Source organism: Buteo buteo, chromosome 10 (genome assembly GCF_964188355.1).
Source record: "Buteo buteo chromosome 10, bButBut1.hap1.1, whole genome shotgun sequence".
Classification (NCBI taxonomy): Eukaryota; Metazoa; Chordata; class Aves; order Accipitriformes; family Accipitridae; genus Buteo; species Buteo buteo.
This window is the reverse complement of record NC_134180.1, coordinates 1,397,893-1,420,218: the sequence shown is the minus strand read 5'-3', so window position 1 is coordinate 1,420,218 and position 22,326 is coordinate 1,397,893. Positions and strand designations below refer to the sequence as shown.

Genomic DNA, 22,326 nt, shown 5'->3' with positions numbered 1-22,326 from the left:
ACCACCCAGGAGCCCTCCGAAATGGGGGCAGCCCCATGTCCCCGGAGGCGGCGGGGCTGGATCGAAGGACAACTTCCCCAGGCCCTGGGGACCAGCCCCGGCACGAAACAGGAGCGGCGGTGCCGTGGAACCCAGCCTCGATCGGTGTGGCAGGTCCTGCCGCACGCCCGGCACGGAGGGGCAATTCCCGGCACCCACATACCGGAGCCGGGGGGGCTGCCTGTGCTGCCTGCTCCCAGCCCCTGTCCCTGCCTCCATCCCCTGTGCCAGGCTCCGGTGGGGACCACGGCTTGGCTCGGTCCGGCACGGCTCGTGGGGGGGTCCCGGGGGCCGGTGGCAGTGGCGTGGAGGGGCTGACCCGCAGGTTGAAGGTCAGGGCTCTGCGCTCAGACCCCTTTTCAGATTCAAATGGGTTCTTGGGGGCTTTGTGCGGGGTCAGGCTCCACCGAGAGCTGCATGAAAGGGCCGGGGCGGCTTCAACCCTGGGTGCCGGCAAGAGGGGGAGGGCAGGTGGGACCCACCGCCGCCCCCACCCCGGCTGGAGGGGTCCCCCCCCATTGCGTCCTGCTGACCCCAGGGCCAGACCGGGTCCCCCCCCCAGGGGCACCGGCAGGGACGGGGTGCCCGAGGCTGCGGCATCCCCACCGTGCCCGGTGGCTGCAGGGGCTCGGGGCAGGCTGAGGTGGCCTCGGCTCCCCGTTGCCCACCACTGCGCTGGACCCAGCCACGCTGCCCACCTTGGCACACGGCGAGCCTCTGGCGAGGACAGAGCGTGCCGTGAGCTCGGGGAGTGGAGCCGGGAGCCCCTGGTACCGTGCTACCTGCCAGGCTGACGGCACGGCACGGCACGGCATGGCACAGCGTGGCACGGCATGGCACAGCGCAGCGTGGCATGGTGTAGCACGGTGGCTGGGGGTAGCAGGACCCCCCCGCTTTGCCCGCTGCTCACCCCCACGTGCACCCAAAAACCCGCAGCTCTCCAGGGAGGGCTCCACGTGCCAGTTCACGATTTGCAAGATGCCGCCGTTCTGGCCCGCTCCCTGCCTCAGTTTCCCCTCTGCGGAGCAGCGTGGGCTGCCGGGAAGCAGAGGGGCCACAGCAAAACCCCCTGGCCCCCTCGGGTAGCAGGGCCCACTGTGGGACTGTACCCCATTCCCCGGAGAGTGGGTCCCGGGGGGGGGTGCAAAACACCGTCCTGGTGGGGGCCAGGCTGTGCCGGGGGGGCACGGAGGTGAAGGCAGCGGGGAGAAGCCGGGAGCGATGGGAACGGGGAGGGTGGTGGGGCGATGGGAGCAGGGTGTGTGATTCATGTCCCGTTCCCCCCCACCCCGGGAGGGTGCGTCTGGCCGTGGCTGGGTGGGGGCCAGGGGTGTGGGATCTGATATCCCGGGAATGCAGGGCAGGGAGCGGCCCTCTCCGGCGGGGTGGAGGGGTGTGGGGGGGCAAAAGGGGGGCTGGGGGTGATGGGATCGGGTCTGCCTCTCTGCAGGGCTGGGGGCAAAACCGTGGCATTGGGGAGGGGGGGGGCGAAACCGCCGCTCCGTGGGGTGGCCGTGGGGGAGAGAGAGCTCGCGTGCGTGTGTGCGCGGTGACCCCCGCCGCCATTTGCACGCACGCGTGCACCCCCGTGCGTGGGGCCGCCTGTCCCGCGCACACGCGTGTGCACTCAGCGGAGGCGCGTTCGCCGCGCGGGCACGTGACGGGTGCTCCCCGCGCCGTGCCGGCGTGCGTGCCCCGGGGCAGCCGTGGGGCGCAAGGCCGTGCCGTGGGGCAGCCGTGGGGCGCGGGGCAGCCCTGCCCAGGGAGCCGAGGAGTCGCGGCGCAGCCGGCCTCGGCCTCCCTTTGTCCTTCGCCTGCGGCGGCGCGGCGGCGGTTCGGCCCTGCAAGGTCACGCGCTCCCACGGCCGCTGCGGGAGGGTCGGGACCCCCCCCGGCCACGAAGGCCCTTTTGCCCCCCACCCGCCAGCTCCGGAGCAGTTCAATGCCTGCTCTCGCCGCCCACGGCACGCACGCACATGCCCGCACACCCGCCGGCAGAATCCGGCCCTCGGAATGCAGCACCCTCGGCCCCACGGCAAAGAGGGGCTGGGAGCTCTGCAAGCTGCTCCAGGGCAGAGCGGGGCCGGATCCTGCCCGACGGCTGAAAATCAGGGGATTGACCTAAACCGTGCAGCCCCGTGTCGGGGTGCGGGTCCCCATGGGGGTACGCTGGGGCCTGGAGGGGACAGACAGACGGACGGACAGGGTGGTATCTATCTAAGCCCCCGGGAAGCACCGCTGCCGGCAGCTCTCATGCGGGTTCGGGAGACGGCACGGCTGCCCCCCAGCCCAGAGTGATGCTAACCGGGATGCCGGTAATTGGGTCAGGGCTGGTGGTGCCGGCATCTGGCTCTCCGGTGCTGCTGGCAGCTGGCTCTGCATTGGTGCTGGCACCCAGCTCTCTGTCAGCGATGGCACCCAGCCCTCCATCGGTGATGGCACCCCACTCTCCGGCACAGCCACGAACCCGGCCCTGCCCCTGCACATTTTGGCAAGGGTTGCTCAATCGTCCTCCAGCCCAAAGGCTGCGGGGGAGCGGGGGGACACCACCGCCACCCATCCTCGCACTGGATCTGGGTCCGACACGGAGCCCGGAAACCTCCCCGAGCCCCGGCGGGCGCCTCTGCCATGCCGGACCCTTCCCGGGGGCGTCGGGGCGGCACGAAACGCGCCGGCAGCTCCCGGCTCCCGGGGGCCCTTTTGTGCGGCGGAGTCAGCGGAGCAGCACGAGGAAGGAGGAATTCCTCCGGAGATCAAACGCCTTCGCCAACTGGACACCGACGTCAAAACAAACCCGGCTCCCACCGCGGGGCCAGGAGCCGCGCGGGGGAGAAGATCCAATTTCCTCCTTTGTTCCTGGATTATTATTTTTTGCAGGGGGCGAGGAGGCGGGGGAGCGGCAGGGAAAGGGCCATAAATCACGGCCTGACAGAAGAGAAAGGAGAATCGGGGCCAGCTGCAGGTGGGGGTGACCCCCCCCCCGCCCGGACTGGGACCCCCCCAGAGCCTGGCCCCTTCTCAGCCAGGCATCGCTCCCCTGACCGCGGCAGCCCTTGCCGGGCACTTCGGCGTGGCCGCATTAGCAGGTACCTGGTGAGCAGAGATCCCTCCAGACAGGAGGAAATGGAGGTTTTATTTATGGCCGGAGCCGTAATCCATCCACCTCTGCTGCGCCCCGGCTCTGGGCTCGGTGCTTTGCTGGGGTTTTTTTATAGCCAGCCTGCTTTGCTTCGCCTTTCCCTTAACCCCCCGACGGAGACGCCGGCCCCGGCGCGTGGGTTAGGAATGCCAAGGACGGTGGCACGAGGCACCGCGAAGGTCCCGGCATCGCTCGGTCCGAGCCGGTCCCTGCAGCGTAGGCATCGCCGGCTGCTCCGCTCGGCATCGGCATCCTCACCCGGCCCGAGCTGGGAGCGCGGCGTGGGGTGCCCCACGGGGACAGGCCTGCCCCGAGGGCACGCCGAGGGGGGGGACACGGGTGCGTGGGGTCACCCAGCCTGCCCGTGCCCCAGCTCCACGCCCTGCCTGCCGGACTTTGCCCCCAAAGTCAAGGTGAAAGGTGCGCTGTCGGGAGACACCGGGGCCGCCGCGGCATGGCCAGGAGGAGAGTTTGGCCCCCGGGGTGAAAGGCGAAGGCAGGGCGATATCGCAGGGCTGCTCCTGGGTCAAGCACCTTTCCGCACAGTTTATTTCTTCGTTAATGATTAACAGGGTGGCAGCAGGCGGGCGCTGCGCACCCACAGCCGGCACCCCAGCCCGTCCCTTCTTGCAGGGGCCGCCGACAAGCTCTTACGGGTCCGACTTGATTAACCACATTACAAACGGATTTTATGGGGCTGCGGGCAGCCAGTCCCCGGCCGCATCCGGCCCTTCACCCCATCCCAGGGTGGTGGCACCCAAGGGACCCCGGATGCCACGGGAGCACCCCACGGCACGGCCCCGGCCCTCGTGCTTCGCACGAGACGGGGAGCCGCGGCCTCGTGCCGCTTGCAGTAATTAAAGATCCCGCTGGGGCTGTCGGCAAGAGGAGGGGATTGCCGATGCCGACGGCTTGGCCGCGGGCCAGGCGTGGGGAACGGTTTTCCCATCCTCCCGCCGTGGCCCCCGCAGCCCCCAACGGCATCGCACCATATCGTGCCGCGGCAGCCAAACTGGGCCGCAGTGGGACCGGGACTCGGTCCCCGTCCCCAAGGGCAGCGCTCGGCGGTGAACGTCGCCGGGGGGCTTCCCGTCGCCGCACCTCGCGGCTTCGAGGTCGCTCGCTGGGGGGAACGGGCCAAGGACCGCAGCCGCGCCGTACCGGCAGCCCCCGGCACGCCGCGGCCCTGCGCGTGGGGCTCCCGGTGCCGCCCCACCCCGGGGCCGGCGAAGGGCTCCGGGCAGCCCAAAGGGCAGCGGGTGGGCCACCTCCAGCCACCCACCTCGGTCGCCCAAACCCCCGGCTCCTGCCAAACCGGCATCGCCCTGCCCGGACCCGGCAACCTCACCGGCACCTTGCCCGGTTCCGCCACAACCGGTACCGCCGGCCCAACGGTACCGCCCAGCCTCTGCCCTGCCCGGCTCCTCCGGCTCCGGTGCGGCGGGGCTGCCTGCCCGGTTCCTCCCCCCCCCCCCCTCGCCCCCATCCCTCCTCCCCCGGTTCGGCGGGGCCGGGGCCGGGGCAGGACCCGGCGGGCGGCTGAGCGGAAGGGGAGGAGGACGGGGAGGAGCATCCAGGGCGGCCACCGCGGCAGCGGCTGAACTTTGCTCTTTCGCGGGAGGCGGGGAGAGCCCCGGGGCTCGGCGGAGCGGGTCCCGCCGGACCCGGACCGGGCTGCATGCAGCGGCGGCGGCGGCGGGGCCCGTAGGGGCGAGGGCGGGCCGGGGCAGCGCCGCCTTCTTCTCCTCCTCCTCCTCCTCCTCCTCCTCCTTCCCTGCCGGTGCCGCGGAGCGGAGGAGCCACCGGGGGCGGGCAGCGGCGGTCGGCCCCCGCATGCGGCCGAGCCCCGGGGCGGCCGCCGCGCCCGGAGCCGCCGCTCCCCGCGGGGGGGATGCTCCGCGCCGCGCCCCGCTCCCGCCGCCGCAAAGTTTCCGTGGAACCCCCCCGTTAACGTAGGGGCGGGGGGGGGAGGGGGGAGGGGGGGGGAGGAGGGAGCCGTGGGATAGGGGAGAGGGGGGGGAGGGAAAAAAAAGGGGGAAAAAAAAAAACCCCAAACCAAAAAACCCCCCTAAAAATCCCAAACCGGCCGCCACCCCCCCCAAAAAAAAAAAACAAAAAAAAAAAACTTGCTCAACTCGTTCCGGGAGGCGCCGGGCGCCGCGGACCGGGCGCCGCTCCATGCGGCGGCGGGGCCGGTGCTGAGCCCCGGGGGCCGCGGAGCCATGGCCATGGTGGCCGGTGGTTGGGGCGAGCCCAACGGCGGCGGCGGCGGCAACGGCGGCGGTAACGGCGGGGAGGAGGCGGCGTCCCCGGCGGGCGGCGGCAGCGACGCGGAACACGGCGAGGAGGAACGGGCCGGTGCCCCCGTGGACTGCGTGGTGTGCGGGGACAAGTCCAGCGGGAAACACTACGGGGTCTTCACCTGCGAGGGCTGCAAGAGCTTCTTCAAGCGCAGCATCCGCAGGAACCTCAGCTACACCTGCAGGTAGGGGCCGGGGGAACCGGGGGGGGGTGGTCCGGGGGGGCCGGGGGGGGTGCGGGGGGGTGCAGAGCCCCGGCCCGATTTGCAGCCCGAAGGGTGACCCCGGTGCGGTTCTGCAGTGGCCCCCGTGCAGCTCCACGCCGGCCCCGCTGCAGCGCTAACGGGGAGGAGGGGGGGGGGGCCCGATGCGGCCGCACCGTGGTCCTCGGTGCAGCGTGGGGTCCCCCGGTGCGGCACCGGGGTTCCCCCCGTGCTCCGTACCCCGCAGAAGCGGCCCCTCCGCCCGGCACGTCCCCAGCCCCCCCCAGGAGGGACGGATGCCCCGGCTGCCTCGTCCCCTGGGCCGTGGGGCACAGCCGGTGTCCGGGCCCTCGTCATCGCCGGGCTCTGCTCCGGCATTAATTACCGTTCCAGGCTAATGCCTGAAAACGCGCTGTGGTTGTGAGTCACTTCGGTCACGGCCGCTCTACCCGGAGAAAACACCAGTGCGGCAGCGAGTATAATTTTAACCGGAGGTGTCAACAGCCCGGCGTGCTGCGGGCGCTGATCCGGTTGAGATGCCGGGGAGAGGGGCTGCAGCCCCCGCCGGCCCCCCGTGCTCGGGCCGGCGTTGCAGGAGAGCCGGGCCCACCAGCAGAACCAGGATACGACCCCTGCGAAGTTTGGAGCTGCAAATAACTCTGGAGTTTCTGTTGGGCTCGAAACGAGCGTCGGGCTGGCTGGCACGAGTGGGGGACCCCCGGCTCTGGGCTGTTCCCAGGGGTGTAAACGTGTATACAGGGGCTCGCTCACAGCTCTGGATCCACGTGCAAGCGCTTCCAGCGGCGTTTCTTAAACCAGTGAGGGTGCTGCGAGGATGGCACCCGCATCCCAGCCGTGGGCACCCCACAGCCGGGCTGGGAGCAGGACACCCCCCCGCCTCCGCACCCCGCTTTCTCCCCACCCAAGGGGGGCCGCCTGCTTTGAGCTTCGTCTCGTGGTGCTGAGATGCCACGGGAAGGGAAGGGACAGAGCTGCTCCTGCGGCGGGAACCATCTCCGAGCCGTCTTGCTCTCGTTTGGGCGGCCTAGATTCGTCCTCCCCCGTGCGCAGCATCTCTTCTCCCGGCAGCTCCCGGCACCGGCGCTGCCAGGTCCTGGCTGACGTCAGCCGAGCTGCTCGTGGCCGTGGAGCTGGGCCCTGGAGCTGCCGGCGTGGGGCAGGGTTCAGTTCCCGTTGCCCCTGGTCCTGCAGCATCCTCCCCGTCGCCTGCCGTGGATGCAGCGTGTGCGGAGGCAGCGTGTGCATCAGCCCTGGCCCTGCCTCAGTTTCCCCATCTGATCAGCAGGATCCGATCAGCAGACTCAGCCGAGCGGCTGCTCGGGATTAATGATTTGAAGATGGCGAATACATATGGCTTTTGAGAAATTCCAGTTTCCTGGAACAAAGGAAAGGCCAAATCTGGGCTCCCCGGGAGAGGGACAGACTCTGCGTCCCAGATGCCGCTTAGGTGCAGGGGTGATGGAGGGGGTTCGCCCAGGCTGTGAGCATCCAAGATTTTATCCTGCGCTTGTCACTGGTATCTGGGCACCTACTTCAGATGTTTGGGGGGGGGGGGTGTTCCCCCCCTTTGTGCTGGGAAGTGATTTGGTGCGATAGAAAAATGTTGGTTGGTTTTCCAAGTAGGGAGTAAAGTGTTGGAGGGGCCAGGAACAATGCTCCCCCGGCAGCCCTGGCATCTGCTTTGTTCAAGGAGTCAAAAGCAGCATCGAGCCAAGATTGCTCTAATTTGAATATTAAAAGTGAGTTGGATTCAGTTTAGTTCTTGCACTAAATAATTACATGTTCTAATTACATAATTAGCACAGTATACGCCTTTTGTATTCTCACAGTTTCCCAGGTCGCTGCAGCCTATCAGTTGGGAAACTTGCTATGAGCCGCCGGCGGGAGCTGAGATGATTTTTGGGTTTTCCCGGTTCTGGGGATGGTGTCCCGAGGCCACGGTGAGGGTCAGCCAGGCCCCTGCCGGGAGGTTCGGCCACGGTGCCGGGAGCTTTGCCCCTGCCACGGTGCAGGCAGCTGATGAAGATGTAATCTGACGTTTTGATTAGCTATCACTTCTCCGCTGGAATAACTTTTTATCAGCAACACGTTTTAAAATGTGCTAAGCGCAGTGGTGATGTTCGGGGTGAATTAATTCCGGTTTGAGCGCAGTGGGAATCCCTGCCTGTCTCGCCTCTGGAGTCGTGTAGGGATGAGGAGATTCGTGTCAGGATTCCCAGGCAGAGCCGAGCTGCTGCCGGATGCCGGTGTGCCCCAGCCCTGCCTGCGCTTTCCTGGCTGCTGCTTTATATGCCTTAATTTATCGCTGTTTTGCTGATAACCCCTTTTCCTCCCCGTTTGCCGTGACAGCCTTCGGGTGGGATACGAGCGCCCGGTGTCACCCGTGCCCCGCCGCGTTCCTCAGCTGTGCGGGGACCGTGAGCGGCCCCTGGGAATTGGGGCTGCGGGGTTTGGATGCTAACGATGCCGTTCGGGAACGTCTTCCGCAGCCTGTCCCAGCGTGTCGCTCCCCGCGATGCTGCAGAAGTAGAGGTCGGCGGCTGGCTTTGGTGGTGGCCGGTACCCTGCTGCGCGGTGCAGGGGCTACCCAGTGCCCGTGGCTCCTTGCCCAGGGCAGGACCCGTGTGCCGGGGCGTGGGCACGACCCCCTTGCAGGTTCTGAGGTTTCTCAGAGGGGAAAGCATCCCTCTGGCCGGTGCAGACCCCGCACGGGGGCTGGGGGCACGCGCACCGCTGCTCCGAAGCCGCCGGGTTTTGCTTTGCCACGCTCGCGGAATCCGGTCGAGGCCAGACCGGAGCGTGGAGGATGCGGGGCCGTGCCACCGCCATGACGGACGCCGGCAAGCGCTCGTGCCCGAGGGGTCACGGGCTCAGCACCGCGGGGGCAGCCCCGGCCCCGTAGGAAATAGTTGAAATTCCTTGAAATTCCTCGCACGTCTGGCGGGGAGGCCGGGGGGCTGCTCCGCCGCTTCCCCCCCGCCACGTGCCGGGACACGGGGCGTCGCTCCCCGGCACCCATCCCTGTGTGTCCCCGAGGATGGGAGCCCTGCGGCCCCGGGGGTCTCTCCAGCTTTCCTCCAGCCCTGGGCATCGCTGGCGAGGCAAACTGGCAGCCCCTGCTGTAGGAAATCGCTCTGTTTCCATAGCATCTGCGTTGCCGCCTGGGAGCGCCTGTGTCTGCACGCCGGGGGCCGGCGTGGCACAGCCGCGGCCGGTGAGGAGGGGGCCGCGCTCGGAGGCGAAGGGTTTTGCCCGAGGGCGGCGAGGAGGTGGGTGGTGGGGTGCAGGGACCCCCCGGTGACATCGCGTCGCTCTTCCCCGGCACCTCATCTGCCCGGTCCTGTCCGCAGGTCCAACCGCGACTGCCAGATCGACCAGCACCACCGCAACCAATGCCAGTACTGCCGCCTGAAGAAGTGTTTCCGTGTGGGGATGAGGAAGGAAGGTAACGCCGGCGCCGCGGGGACGGGCACGGTTCCCAAGGGGTACCGGTGAACCCCACCGCCCCAGCGTGGGGCTGCCGGTGCCCGCTCTGCTCCTGGGCTCCCGGTGCTGCCGGCGCCCGCTCTGCTCCCGCTGCAGCCGGGCGCTCTCCCACCTCTTGGGGAACCCTGTTTGCATCGAAACCCCCCGTTTGTCCCCCCTTTTTGTTTTTTTTTTTTGTTTTTTTTTGTTTTTTTTTTGTTCTCCTTGAATTGCCCTCCGTGCCGGCAGCGCAGGTGGTGTTTGTTTGGAAAAGCCGGAGCCTTGAGCTGATAAGGTGACACACCTGGAGCCCGGATGGCCTCAGCGCCCCAGGCGCGGTGGAGGTCGGCTGGGACGGGGTCCCGGCACTGCCAGAGCCAGGCAAATCTCCTGGCCGCTTTCTGGTCACTCCCCATCACCCGGGGGTGTGAACCCCAAATGCTTCCCAGGCTGCTGCAAACGGGACGAAGGGTTTAGCCCAAAATCTCAAATCCCCGTGGCAGGATGGGGCTGTGCCAAGGCACACGCGGGGATGGAGGTGCCGGGGCTCAGCGTGGGCTCTGCCGCGGTGCCGGGGCTGCTCGGCAGCAGGTGGCATTAATGCGAGGAGCAAGGGGGGAAGGCTACTGGAAGCAGGACAGTAATTCCCTCCTTTCCAGAGGAGTCGAGATGGCATTATTGCCACTTAGCATGATTTAGAGCTCTCATTTAAGTGGCTCATGAACAGCCCATAAATTAATTACTAGGGACTGAGCAAATAGTGGGCGCTAATGGGAGAGGGGGGGAGCTGAAAAATGGCTCTCCCTGAATGCAATTAGGAGGGGGAGTGCCCCAGGGTTAACGACGCTTCCAAGATGGACGTTTTATTTGCAAATAAATGATTGCTGCCATGCAATGACCTTGGGTAGCAATTGCCCTGCTCCGCTGCAGCTGGCGTGGGGGGGCCGTGGTGCCGGCGGGGCACCCGGTCCGGCACGGCACGGCCGGAGCTGCAGCCGCTCCTGTGCCGGGCCCTCGCAGAGGAGGAGGTGGCACGGATGCGGTCCCAGCCTGGCTGCTGGTCGGAGGCCATGGCCAAGCCACGGTGCCGGCAGCCTGGGAGTTGCTGGTGAATCACCGGGATGCTAAATAGATCAGTGTAGCTCTCGCAGGCAGCTCGCCGGCGGGCGCAGCGGGCGGCACACACCACCTCCCTCTCCCCGAGCGCCTGAAAGCCGCCCATTGTTCCCCTGGGGTGGCAGGATCCGGCCCAGCCGGGGATGCCGGGTGGGTGGTGGGAGCATCCCCGTCCTTCCTCACCCTGCATGGGGCAGAGGGAGCGGGATGGGGGATGCAGCGGGATGCGGAAGCGAGCAGACACCTCCTCTCCTTCCCTCCAGCCGTGCAGCGGGGCCGGATCCCCCCCACCCATTCCAGCACCAGTCCCAACACCATGCCCAGCGGGGAATACTTCAACGGGCAGCCGGTGTCGGAGCTCATCTCGCAGCTGCTGCGGGCTGAGCCGTACCCCGCCGCCCGCTACGGCTCGCAGTACGCGCAGCAGGGCAGCGTCATGGGCATCGACAACATCTGCGAGCTGGCCGCCCGCCTCCTCTTCAGCACGGTGGAATGGGCCCGGAACATCCCGTTTTTCCCCGAGCTGCCCGTCTCCGACCAAGTAGCCCTGCTACGGCTCAGCTGGAGCGAGCTCTTCGTCCTCAACGCGGCACAGTCGGCGTTGCCGCTGCACATGGCCCCGCTGCTGGCCGCCGCCGGCTTCCACGCCTCCCCCATGTCGGCCGACCGCGTCGTCTCCTTCATGGACCAGATCCGCATCTTTCAGGATCAGGTGGAGAAGCTCAACCGGCTCCAGGTGGACTCGGCCGAGTACAGCTGCCTCAAAGCCATCGCGCTCTTCACGCCGGGTAGGTTGGTGCCGCGACCGGGCTCTGTCCCCATCTCTGCCCCGCGCAGCTGTGAGCCCCCAAGGAGTAGCTGTCCTCGCCTTTCCCTGGGGTTTTGGGGTCCAGAGAGCATCGCGTGGCTCTTGGGGGAGGTGGCAAAGAGTCCTCGTGCCCTGGCACTTGTCCGCCGTGGTTTGCAGCATCCCGGCTTGTCCGTCTGGGTAAAGGGATGAGCTTCCTGAGGGCAACAGGAATGAGAGCTGCAGGAACACAAATACCCCGCCATGTACTGGGGGTGTTGGGGAGCCCCGTCCCTCGGTCCATCTGTGCTCATTTAATGCCACAGAATTGCCTGGTCCTTCCTGGTGGGGACAAGCCTGCAGCAGCCCTTTGCAGCCGGAGCAGTCCAAGCCATGCTCTTGCACCGTGCTGCAGCCGGGTGCATGCCCTAATTCACCGAGGAGCGTGGCCGTGGCAGCTGGTTAAGGAGGAGGGGGGCCTCGCTGGGGATATCGGGGGGGCTCCAACCACTGACCCCTCTCCATCCCATCCCTCTCGTAGACGCCTGCGGCCTCTCGGACCCGGCGCACGTGGAGAGCTTGCAGGAGAAGGCGCAGGTGGCCCTCACCGAGTACGTGCGCTCGCAGTACCCCTCGCAGCCCCAGCGCTTCGGCCGGCTCCTGCTGCGGCTGCCGGCTCTGCGAGCCGTGCCGGCCGCCCTCATCTCCCAGCTCTTCTTCATGAGGCTGGTGGGGAAGACGCCCATCGAAACACTAATCAGGGACATGCTGCTGTCCGGGAGCACCTTCAACTGGCCCTACGGGACGGGGCAGTAGGGGACAGAGCCTCTCCGCCCCCCCCCGCCGGGGACACCCCAGCGACCCCCAGCAGCAGCCGGACCTGGATTCCCTCCAGCACCCTGAGACGGTACCGTCCCCGGGGAGCCCCGAACTGCACCGGCCCCCCCCCCGCCCCGCAGCCGTCTTGTAGCTCGTCCGTCCGCCGCAGCGGTGGGGGCTGCTCCCCCTGAAAGCAGCGGGGTCGCGGCGTTATCCTCCTAACCCCGAAGGTACTGGCCGTGCCGCCACTGCCGGACGCTGAACGTTCCTGTACCCCCCTGAAGCGGAGGTCTCTGGCCCCCCCCGGTCTCCTCCGGGGACCTCGGAGCATCCCCGGGGCTGGTCCCTCGCTCTGTCCCGGTGTCGGAGCCGGACTGGAGCCTGGGGAGGGGGACGCTGTCCTCTGGCTGCCCCTCCAAATCTGAATTTCAGGTGGCAGAGGCTTGGACAGGAGGTGATGGGAGGTGGGACCGGCCAGGCTGGGACGTGGGGGGGCCCCTGGCCGTGCAGACCCCTTCTCTGGGGGGTCCTGCTGCCTCTGCCCCCCTCCTCAGTCCTGGCAATCGTGGAAAAAGGGTGATTTGAAGCCCCTTTGTGCCCTGCCCAGGGGCTGCCCCTGCCTGCTCGGGCCGTATCCAGCCTCAAGGACTGAAGGGCCAAGCTTGGAGCAGCCCCTTTTTTGGGGACCGGGCTCATCCGTGCCTGGTCCCAGCCCCCCCTCCCTGCACTTTCCACTGAAGCATCTCCACTGTCGGGGCACGGGGAGGGGTACCCGGGAGGGGATGGGGGTTCACAGGAGGGAATGGGGGTGCAGGGGAGGAGATGGGGGTACACAGGTGGCTGACCGGGACCATGCACGGGTGCAAACCAAGTGGTCCTTTTTGGGTGCTGCACAGCATCCAGCCCAGCCCTTCTCCCCCGGGCTTGTTCCCCGCTGCCTCACTTGGTGCTTTGCCCCACCCCGGGCCAGATCCAGCACCCACCACCATCCCCACACTGGGGGAGATGGGTGCCAGCATCCCCCTCCCCATGCTCGCTATGTTCCTGTGCCTCATTATTTTTTTTTGTTTTTAAAGCTAGGTTTGGGGGAGAGAGAAGATGTTAGGGGGGACCAAAATCAGGCTGGGAAGAGGTGATGCTGCTGGGGGGGGGTGGTCCTTGTCCCCAGGGCTGAGCTGTGCTGGATGAAGGGGCACATGGGGAGGGGGGGCAGAGCCACCTCAGAGGGATGGGGGATGCCCCATGGCCTGCCCCCCCCCCGGGCTCTGCTTCTCAGGGGTATCCACCATGCAAACAGACGGAGGCAGGATTAGCCGGGGATTTGTCATTTAGATTGATTCACTGAAAATATAATCCTTGTTCAATGATACTAAACAAATTAACTGAAGTCAATAAAAGATGTTTCTTACAATGCCAGGGATCTGCTGTGAGTAGGGAAAGGGGTTTTCCTGCAGTGATGCTGAAGCCCACCCTGGGGTGAGGGGGCAGATAAAGCAGAACAGGAGATAGAGTTCCAAAAAAATTAAGCCCCCATAAGGTATCTAAAATTGGATGGGTTTTGGAAATCCTGGGGATTTGGGGGGGGCTGGGTGATGTTCTTCAACACAGGGTGGGTCCCTCAGGAATAAATTGTGTTGCCTGCGGTCTGCTAGGGAAAGGATCAGCAGCATGAAGGGCAGCAGGAGCCAGCACAGAGGTTAGTACCTGGTCTTTGGGGGGGGGGGGGTCCCCTCTCCCAAGATGAGGGGGTTTGGGGGTCCCCCCCATCATGAAGGAGATGGGCGTGGGGTGCTGTGTTTGTCCTGCATGTGTGGGATGCTGGGGTGTCTGGGCTGCATCGGTGGCTGGACCAGCCTTGGGGAGAGGGGGATGCAGGGGGGGGGTCCCGGTGTGGGGTCTGGGCAGCATAGGGGCTGCTGCAGCCCGGGGCAGGGCTGGGGGGGGCTGCTTTGGGGAACTGCAGCTGCTCCCCACAGCACACGCAGGGGTTAGCGGGGCAGGATCCACACAGCACCCGTGGCACTCAGGGCTTGGGGCAGGATCTGTGCGGCCCCACTGGGATGTCAGCTCCACGAGCACCGGGAAGCGCCAGGGCTGTGCCAGGGTGACCGTGTACGGAGACAGCCCCCGCATCCAGCCCGGGGCACCCACCTACCAGAGGTACCGCTCCCATGCACAGCTCCGCAGTGGCCCCTTTCCCATCGGCACTGCTTTAAAATCAATAGATACAGTTTATTTCTTTAAAAAAAAAAAAAAATTACACAGTTTCAGCCAGTTCCTTAAAAAATATCGCCCCTGCCCAGGGCTGCTCCCCTAAGGGCAGCCCTGGGGGCTCGGGGGGATGTGGGGCTCTGCACGGCCAAGGGATGCTCTGCCCCATCCAGCCCGAGCAGCACATCCCTGCCAGCACCGGGCTGCAGCCACGGTTTGGTACCCCAACCTCAGGGCCAGCAGGATCAGCCGGGGGCTGTGGACTCTCCCCAAATATATTTACAGCAGCAGGAGGGGATGCAGGATAGGAAGGCAGAGGGAGCCCTCGCTCCAGCAGCCCCCTCTGGCCCCACACCCTTGGCACCGACATCATGGGGTGGCTTTGAATCTTGGGTTTGGGGTTTTTTCTTTTATACAAACAAAGGTACAAAATGCACCAAAGTCTTTGGAGGAGTGGGTGAGGAGCGGGGAGCCCCTCGTGCCCATCTTGCCATGGAGGAGGAGGGGGGTGGGCACAGGCTACCCCCGCACCTTGTCGTAGTCGCTCACCATCCGCTTGATGTGGAAGAGTTTGTTGCGCAGGGTTTTGGTCTCCAGCTTCTTCGTCTGGTAGTCGGGGCTCTGAAAGGCAGCACAGGACCCGCCTCAGCTACGTGGGCCCTGGGGAGGGGGCTGCAGCCGGGGGGGGCAGTGGGCATGGTTTCCACCTCCCTCAGCTACATCATGCCAACCCAGCCCCAGTTCAGCTGGAAACTGAGACCGGCCGCGCTCCGCACACTCACCCGCTTTAGATCCTTCAGCCTGTTGTACTCTTCTGCGACGTCCTGCGAAGGGAAGGGGGTGGGAGGGGGTGTCACAACTGGCGGGCACCACGGCTGGGGGCCACAAAGGTGGGCACCCCACGGGGACAAATGCTGGCCTGCAGCGTCCTCGATGCCCTGCAGCATCCTGAGTCCCCACAGCATCTATTCCTGATCCACCACAACATCCATCCCCGATGCCCTGCAGCATCACGAGACCCTGCAGCATCCCAAGGCCCCGCAGCATCCATCCCTGACCCCACCGCAGCATCCATCCCTGACCCCACCGCAGCATCCATCCCTGACCCCACCGCACCATCCATCCCTGACCCCACCGCACCATCCATCCCCCCACGTCCCACAGCGTCCCGGTGGTCCCACGGCTCCCGGAGAGCCCTGACCTGGTACTTGGGACTGTCCTCGGAGATGCTGTCGAGCTGTTTGCTGAGCTGGTTGAGGCGGTCGTTGACGCCGTCCATCTCGGCGCAGAGCTGCTTGTAGCGCTTCAGGTCCGTGTCGAACTCCTGCTTGTACTTCTGGCGGGTGCCGTCCGAGGTGATGGGGGGGTAAAGGCTGCGGGAGAGGGGCAGGGTCAGCCCCCAGAGAGGTGGCTCTGGGTGCTTGGGGGCCCCCAAGGGTCCCCCCCCGTCCCTTACCTGGCCCACTGGTCCTGGTCCCGCTCATCGCCGGACTCCACGGCCGTGGTGTAGTCGGTCTCGTACTGCGACTCATCCAGCTCGGGGTTGCGCCGGCGCCGGCGGCCGCGGCGAGCAGGGGGCTTGGTGGGCTGCTCCCGCGCCTTCTCCTCCGCCGGGCTGGGGCTGACCACCCGATCCGGCTGGTCACTGCGGGGGATGCGGGAACGTCAGCCAGCTCGGCATGGTGGGGGAAATGGGTGCCCAGGGTCCCCCCCCTCCACACCGAGCCCTTCCACCCCTGCCCGGCCACTCACCCCCGGCTGCTGTAGGTCCCCGAGGGGTAGTACCCGTTCTGGGGGGGGTAGCTGTAGGAGGGTGGGCTGTAGGGCGGCGCAGCGATGGGGCTCGTCGGCTTCTCCGAGTAGGCGAGCGTGGCCGTCTCGTCCTGCATGCTGGCCCCATCCGCCACGTTCTTCACCTGGAGTAGGAAGAGGCGCTCAGCCGTGTGCCGGGACGGTGGGGACACTCACCCACTCTTGAGCGGAGCACGGACCGTGGCACATAGGGACACTGGTCTCCATCCCACGGGGCTGGAGACACCCCGGAGCAGCCGCTGCAATCCTGCCTGGGGGTCCTGGCAGAGCTGCAGCGGGGCATCCCGCATGGCTATGGAGAATAGGACGGGGGGGCAAGGGATGGGGGCCCCCTGTCCGGCAGAGCAGCGTTTGGGGAGGGGCGAGGCTGCAGCACGTGCCCCAGAGAAGGGCCCACAGACCCCAGTGGGCAACACCGCCCTGTGCAGACCCACCATGGGGGTCCCACTGGGAGACAAGCACAGAGGGACACACAGCTTGGGGGGTCCTGGCACCCTGCTCTGCACCCCCAGGGTGATACCCCCCTTCAGGCTTTGCCGGGGGCTGCACGGTCGCCCCGTCCAGCATCGCCCACCCCCGGACCCTCGCTGCTGCCCCGGCACGGCCAAGGCTCCTCAAGGAGGACGTGGGGCGTCCGTCTGTCCCTCCCTCCCCCTTCCTTCCTGGCCTTTGTGGGTTGTTTGTGTCGGAAGCCGGTCCCTTCCCCGGGATGGTGACCCTGGGGAAGTCAGCTGCGAGCTCCGGCCGGCGGAGCGACTTCCTCCGGCACTTTTCCCGCCCTGACTAATGAAGACACGGTTAATTGGGGGCCACTCTCGGCCCCGCTCCGCCTGACGGGGCCACCAGGTGAGACGGCCACCGGCAGCCACCGGCATGGGGACAGCCACGTCCCCGTGCCGCGTCAGGACGGAGGCAGCGGCACCCGGCAGCTCACGCCCGCTCGAAGGTCACCCGTTTATCTCAGTCGGGACCGTAAACAGGGAACGAGACGTCCCAGGAGGGTTTCACACCCCGGTACCTCCCCACGGCTGCATCCCCACCGAGCGGGGACGTGTCACCCGTGGGTGAGCCCACCCAGCCGGGACGGTGGCACCCGGCAGAGCGGGGACCCCCCCAAAGGGGCAGGTGAGGGCAAGGGGGAGCCCGGGTGCCCCCCTGCCCCAGCCGGCCCAGCCCCCAGCGGGCCAGGAAATGCTTTGCAAGGGAGGGACTTTTAACAAAAATAAATAAAGGAGAACAAAGGTATTTCTGCAAAATGAAAAATAAATATTAGACCTACACACAGAGTGAGGCGTGGGGAAACGTGCACGGAGCAGAGCCGAGCTTTCTGGGGCTTGAGAGCAACTGTTGTGCTCGACTCTGGGTTTGCATTGAAGGTTTGGGATAAACGTGATAAACGTCCCCGTCCCAGGCTCCAGTGGGGACCCCGGCCTCACAGGGATGGGGATGAGGATGGGATGGGGACGGTGACAGGGACAGGGATGCAGCTCCTGCCCATGCAGCGGTCCATTGCTGCCCGCTGTCCCAGCTCCTACGGGGGGCCTGGGCAGCCCCTCCTCGGCCGGGGCACGGCAGCACCCCAAGAGCCACGCTCCAGGGCAGGGGCAGATTTCAAAGGCTCCTTCCCCATGGGATGCTGCAGAATTCCCGCACCCTCCCCAGGCACCAGCTCCCACGGAGACACGGGCTCGGGGAGCTGCAGAGCAAGGGACAGGACAGGGCACATCCCCGCACGCAGTGGGACCAGGCTGGGACCAGCATCTCCCTGGGGCCGAGGGGGCTGAGCGGCAGTGGGGGGCTCCCCAGCATCCCTCACCCAAGGGACACAGGCTCATTCGAAGCCCAGACGGTCCCGGTTTGGTTGCTGCAAAGCCCCGGTCTCCCTCCACGGCAGTGGGGTGGCACAGCCCCGCGGAGCCGAGTTAATCATTGCCAAGATTGAAACCAAACGGTGTCAACGGGCAGCGTCTCACGGCCGGCTTCCCCGAGCACGGGGCAAGCAAAGGGGAGAGGAGCCAGAGCCTCGGTGTTGATCTGGCACCCGGCCCATCAGATCCCACCCTGTTTGTCTTTCAGGGAGCTTGAGACCAGCTCACCCAGCCCAGCACCCTGTGCAAAGCCTCACGGTGCCGGGGAATGGTACCGGCTGGGAAAAAACACAGTGCCTAAATGGGGTGACAGGGAGGGACCCGGCGAGCGCCGGGCACCGCGTCGCACCGGTGGCAATAACACCGCACCCCGGGAGCTGCCTGCTGTGGTGTGCAAACACGCCGGGACCAGGCACCGGCATGGCACAAGCCAGGGAGAAAGAGGGTCCTGGCACAAAGCCGTGGCCGGATCTGGCGCAGCCCTGGTGCCGGGAGAAGCCCCAGGGTCCCCACGCAGCCCCTGTGCTCGTCCCGGCACATCCCGACCCAGCGCTGCCTCGGGCACGTCCAGCCTTGCTGATCAAGGGCAGGCAGGGAGGATGTTCGGGGGGAGGCGGTGGAAGACCCCCCCAGCCCTGGGTGCCCACCGGCACCCCCAGCCCACGCTCAGACTCACCCACTCCTCCACGTTGGGACCCTCCTGGACCACCGGCATCTTGTCCCAGTAGATGTTTGGTTTCCCATACTTCCAGATTTTGCTCCGCGTCTTGTGAGCGAAGAAGCAGATGAGGCAGAGCAGAATGACGATGAGGAACCCGCAGACGATGGCCACGGCCTGGGAGGGCAGAGGGAGGGGGCTCTCAGGGTGGAGGTCCTGTGGGGCTGCAAAGACCCCGTCCTGGGGGTCCAGGTACCCCACACCTCCCTGGGCTGAGCGGGAATTGCTCCCCTCATCCCAAAATCCTCCTGATGTTGGACCCCTCACCAAGGCAGAGGGAGAGGGGCAGGCCCCCCCACATGCCCGGGCAGTCAGGATGGAGCCCATCAGGGGTTCAAGAGATTTTGGGGCCAGCTCAAGCAATGGGGAGGCTGTTTGATTTTCCCACAGGGACAGGACAAGTTTGGGGCTCAGGGAGCAGCAGGGAGCTGGCACCCTCCAGCATCTGTGTGCAGCACCCCAACCCCACTGCCGGCTCGGCCACGGGCCAGCTCCCGCACCGCGCAGCCGGGTCCCTGCCCGGATGGTTTCCCATGAGCCAGATCCCTGCAGCTGCACTGAAACTGGGGCCGGGTGAGGACGAATTAGGCCACGCTTGGCCTTTGCATGGAGCAGGAGCAGCACGGGTGTCGCAGCTCCCCCCCCCCGCTCAGGGCACAGGAATGCGGCACGGCCAGCCCGGCCGGATGGGAACCGGCAACGCCAGTCCCAGCCCGTGTGCCACGCAGGTTCCCCACTGGCCTCAGCCGAAACTGGGGCTGATGAACTTTGTTTCGAGGGCTCTCGCTGCCCCACTGACCTGTTGGGCTACCGAGCCAGGCTGGCAGCATCATGGATGGGTGCTTGGGGAGAGCTGGCACCCAGCTGGCACCCTGACCCTGCACCCAGCCTGGCACACGCAGCCCGCCCCGGCCCCAACTTTGTTCAAATACTTTTACGACCGGGGAGACCAAAGTACCAGAAACCGGGTCTGTGCTGGGACGACAGCCCATCCCCTCCCCGAAACTTCCCAGCACGAGCAGCCGGCTCGCCCCAGTTCCTCCCGGAGCCCCAGCTCACGCCGGCAAACAGCCGGGCTGGGATCCGGCACCAGCAGCCACCCCTTGCCCTCCACAGCCACGAAACGGCGACCGGTACCACCCAAAAAATTAAAGACAGAGGGGAAAACCCCCGCTGGCCGGGGACCCGGCGCTGCACACCCATCCCAAGGGCAGGACGCGTGGTCGCCGATGCTCTCCCTCCCGCGCTGCCCTTGCTCGGCATCACGTTTGAAGCAGAGCAAGGGGTTTGCGCTGCTGGTTTGGCTCGGGGTGGGGGGGGTCTGGCGTGCACCCTCACCTCCTGGGGGTCCACGGTGCAGTAGTGGTAGAGGTACTGGTTCAGGTAGTTGTTGCTGCCGTATATCTGGCTGCACATGGTCAGCAAGGGGTTGTAGTAGTAGCTGCCGGTCATCTGCGCCTGGGGGTTGACGCCCACGATGTAGACGATGGAGGCGATGAGCATGATGAAGGCCAGCACGGCGGAGACCACGATGACCACCAGGTAGAAGCGACGGGAGCGAGAGCCGCTCGACTTGCTGACGCTGGCAACGAAGAGCCCCAGCTGGGCCAGGAAGCAGAGCACGGCTACGGCGATCATGAAGCCGTTGGCCGCCCGCGGGTTGGTGACCCCGCCGTAGTAGCCCCCGTAACCGTAGCCGTAGTTCAGCCCGCTGCCATAGTAGCCGGAGCCGTAGTAGCCCCCCAGGCCGTTGCCATAAATCCCCCCAAAGCCGTAGCCGTACTCCCAGGCCAGGGTGGAGGCCACGCAGGCGAAGATGGCGATGCAGAGGAGGATGACGATGGCCTCCAGGATCCTCACCACGCCGGGCGGCGAGGTCCATTTGTAGAAGTGCTGCGGCACGTCCTCGATGTAGTAGGAGCCCGGCGGGGGCGAGCGGGCACCGTAGTCGTAGCCATAATCACCCGCGGGCGGGCCGTAGCCCGTGGGGGGGCCATAGCCGCCAGGGGGGCCGTCGTAGGACTTCTTGCTGAACATGGTGGCGGCGGTGGAGAGCCTGGCGGGGAGATGGACGGGGCCGTTGGAGCTGATCGTGCACCGGGAGGTGCCGGTGCCGGCACTGCGGCCATGCGAGGCGGCACTGCCGGGTTTCTACGTCTCCACGCGCCCGGCAGGGACTTTGGTCCCCCGTCACCAGCCCGACGGCACCGTCAACAACCGCCCGCCCGTGCCCAGCACCACGCCACCAGAGTCACCGCCGCTCATGGGGAAACTGAGGCACGGGGAGAAGTGACTCACTGAGCATCTCCCAGCAAAAGCTGCCAGGTCGCACCCCAGCCCTGCCCCACGCACGAGACCCTGCCATGGCAGGCTTCCCCGGCCCCCCCAGCCACGGCCACCAGACACCACCTGAATGAATTGGATTGTTTAAATTCTAATTAAAACAGAAAACCTCTTACCCAAGGCTAGTGCTAACCCCGAGGGTTCCTCCGTAAGCAGATCTGGCTGGATTTAAAAAAAAAAGAACAACAACACAGGGCACATTAGCAACCCCAGTGCAAAGTGGCAAATTGGGTTTCAAAAATTTGTTTTTTTCAAAACTGATGCAGAGACCCCCCCCCGGCCCGGAGACCCCCATCACGGAGCGGGGAGCAGCGCGGGGGAAATCTGAACCCTCGTGGGAAACCCAACCCGGCCGCCCGCTCCCGGCAGTGCCAGGGCTCAGCGGGCAGGATCAGGCCCTTGGAGTGGGGGTCTGCGGGGGGGTTGGCACCCCTTGACCTGCAGCAAGGGTGGGCACCGGGGGTCTGGGGTGCAGCCGCCGTCCTGGGGGGGGTCTGGGGCAGCACCTCCCTGGGGTGCCCAAACCAAACGCCCCCCCACACACACTGCAGGGGGTCCCAGCCAGATTAACCCCCGGGGCCGCGGTCTGACCCCCCCTGCCCCAGCGGGAACCCCCACCTGAGGGGCCGCCGGGGCAATGGCAGCACCGGGGACCCCCCCACCCCCCCGAGCGGGGCTGGGGGGGTCTCAGGCTCCCGGAGCCGTAACCCGGGCACAGCCCCCCGCAGCCCCCCGGTACCGGCGGGCAGGACACGGGACCGGGGGCTCCGGGGGTCCCTTCCCTGCTGCGGGGGCACCGGGTGGGTAGAGGGACCCCCCGCCCCGCTCCCCCGGGAGAAACCACCGCTTCTCGCCTTCCACCTGCCGGGGCTCCGGCTCCGGGACCACCGGTGCCGGTGAGGACCCCGGTACTGGTACCAGTAGCGAGTCGGTGGGGACCCTGGCGCCGGTGGAGAGCCCGGTACCGGTACCGGTGGGGACCCCAGTGGGGACCCTGGCGCCGGTGGGGACCCCGGTACCGGTAGGGACCCCGGTGGGGAGCCCGGTACCGGTACCGGTGGGGACCCCAGTGGGGACCCTGGCGCCGGTGGGGACACCGGTACCGGTAGGGACCCCGGTGGGGAGCCCGGTACCGGTACCGGTGGGGACCGCGGTGCGCGCAGGGGCGGCGGGGAAGGACAGACCCCCCCCCGTGCGCGGCGGGGAACGGCGACCCCCGGTGCACCCTCCCGTACCGGGAGCTCGCTCGCCCCCCGGTGCCGGTACCGGTACCGGGGGATGGGGGTGTCCCGTCCGCTACGGAGCCACTCACCTGCCCGCACCTCCGCCTCTTTGTTCACCTTAAAATGGCAGCCGGGATCGGCGGCACGGCGGCGGCCGGGCGCTGCTGGAGACCGGCCCCGGCCCGGCCCCGGTTTCCGCCTCCGGGGAGGGGTGGGATGGCGGAGGCGGGCGGGGGGGGGGAGGCCCGGGCCGCCCCCCCCG

General features: G+C 66.8%; 2 protein-coding genes across 2 annotated transcripts; one reads left to right on the top strand and one right to left on the bottom strand.

The window, feature by feature from the left end:
* Window positions 1-5,188: 5,188 nt before the first annotated feature.
* NR2F6 (nuclear receptor subfamily 2 group F member 6) lies at window positions 5,189-12,013 on the top strand. Its single transcript, XM_075037843.1, has 4 exons — window positions 5,189-5,663; window positions 9,053-9,147; window positions 10,547-11,071; window positions 11,612-12,013. The coding sequence occupies exons 1-4, from the start codon at window positions 5,401-5,403 to the stop codon at window positions 11,884-11,886; spliced, it is 1,158 nt and encodes a 385-aa protein (XP_074893944.1). The 5' UTR covers window positions 5,189-5,400; the 3' UTR covers window positions 11,887-12,013.
* Window positions 12,014-14,092: 2,079 nt separating this feature from the next.
* Window positions 14,093-22,234, bottom strand: OCLN (occludin). The gene is made up of 9 exons (XM_075037837.1): window positions 22,154-22,234; window positions 20,958-21,003; window positions 19,837-20,554; window positions 18,457-18,615; window positions 15,853-16,016; window positions 15,557-15,745; window positions 15,302-15,473; window positions 14,883-14,924; window positions 14,093-14,721 (listed from the first exon to the last, which is right to left on the bottom strand). The coding sequence occupies exons 3-9, from the start codon at window positions 20,533-20,535 to the stop codon at window positions 14,620-14,622; spliced, it is 1,527 nt and encodes a 508-aa protein (XP_074893938.1). The 5' UTR covers window positions 20,536-20,554; window positions 20,958-21,003; window positions 22,154-22,234; the 3' UTR covers window positions 14,093-14,619.
* Window positions 22,235-22,326: the final 92 nt, after the last annotated feature.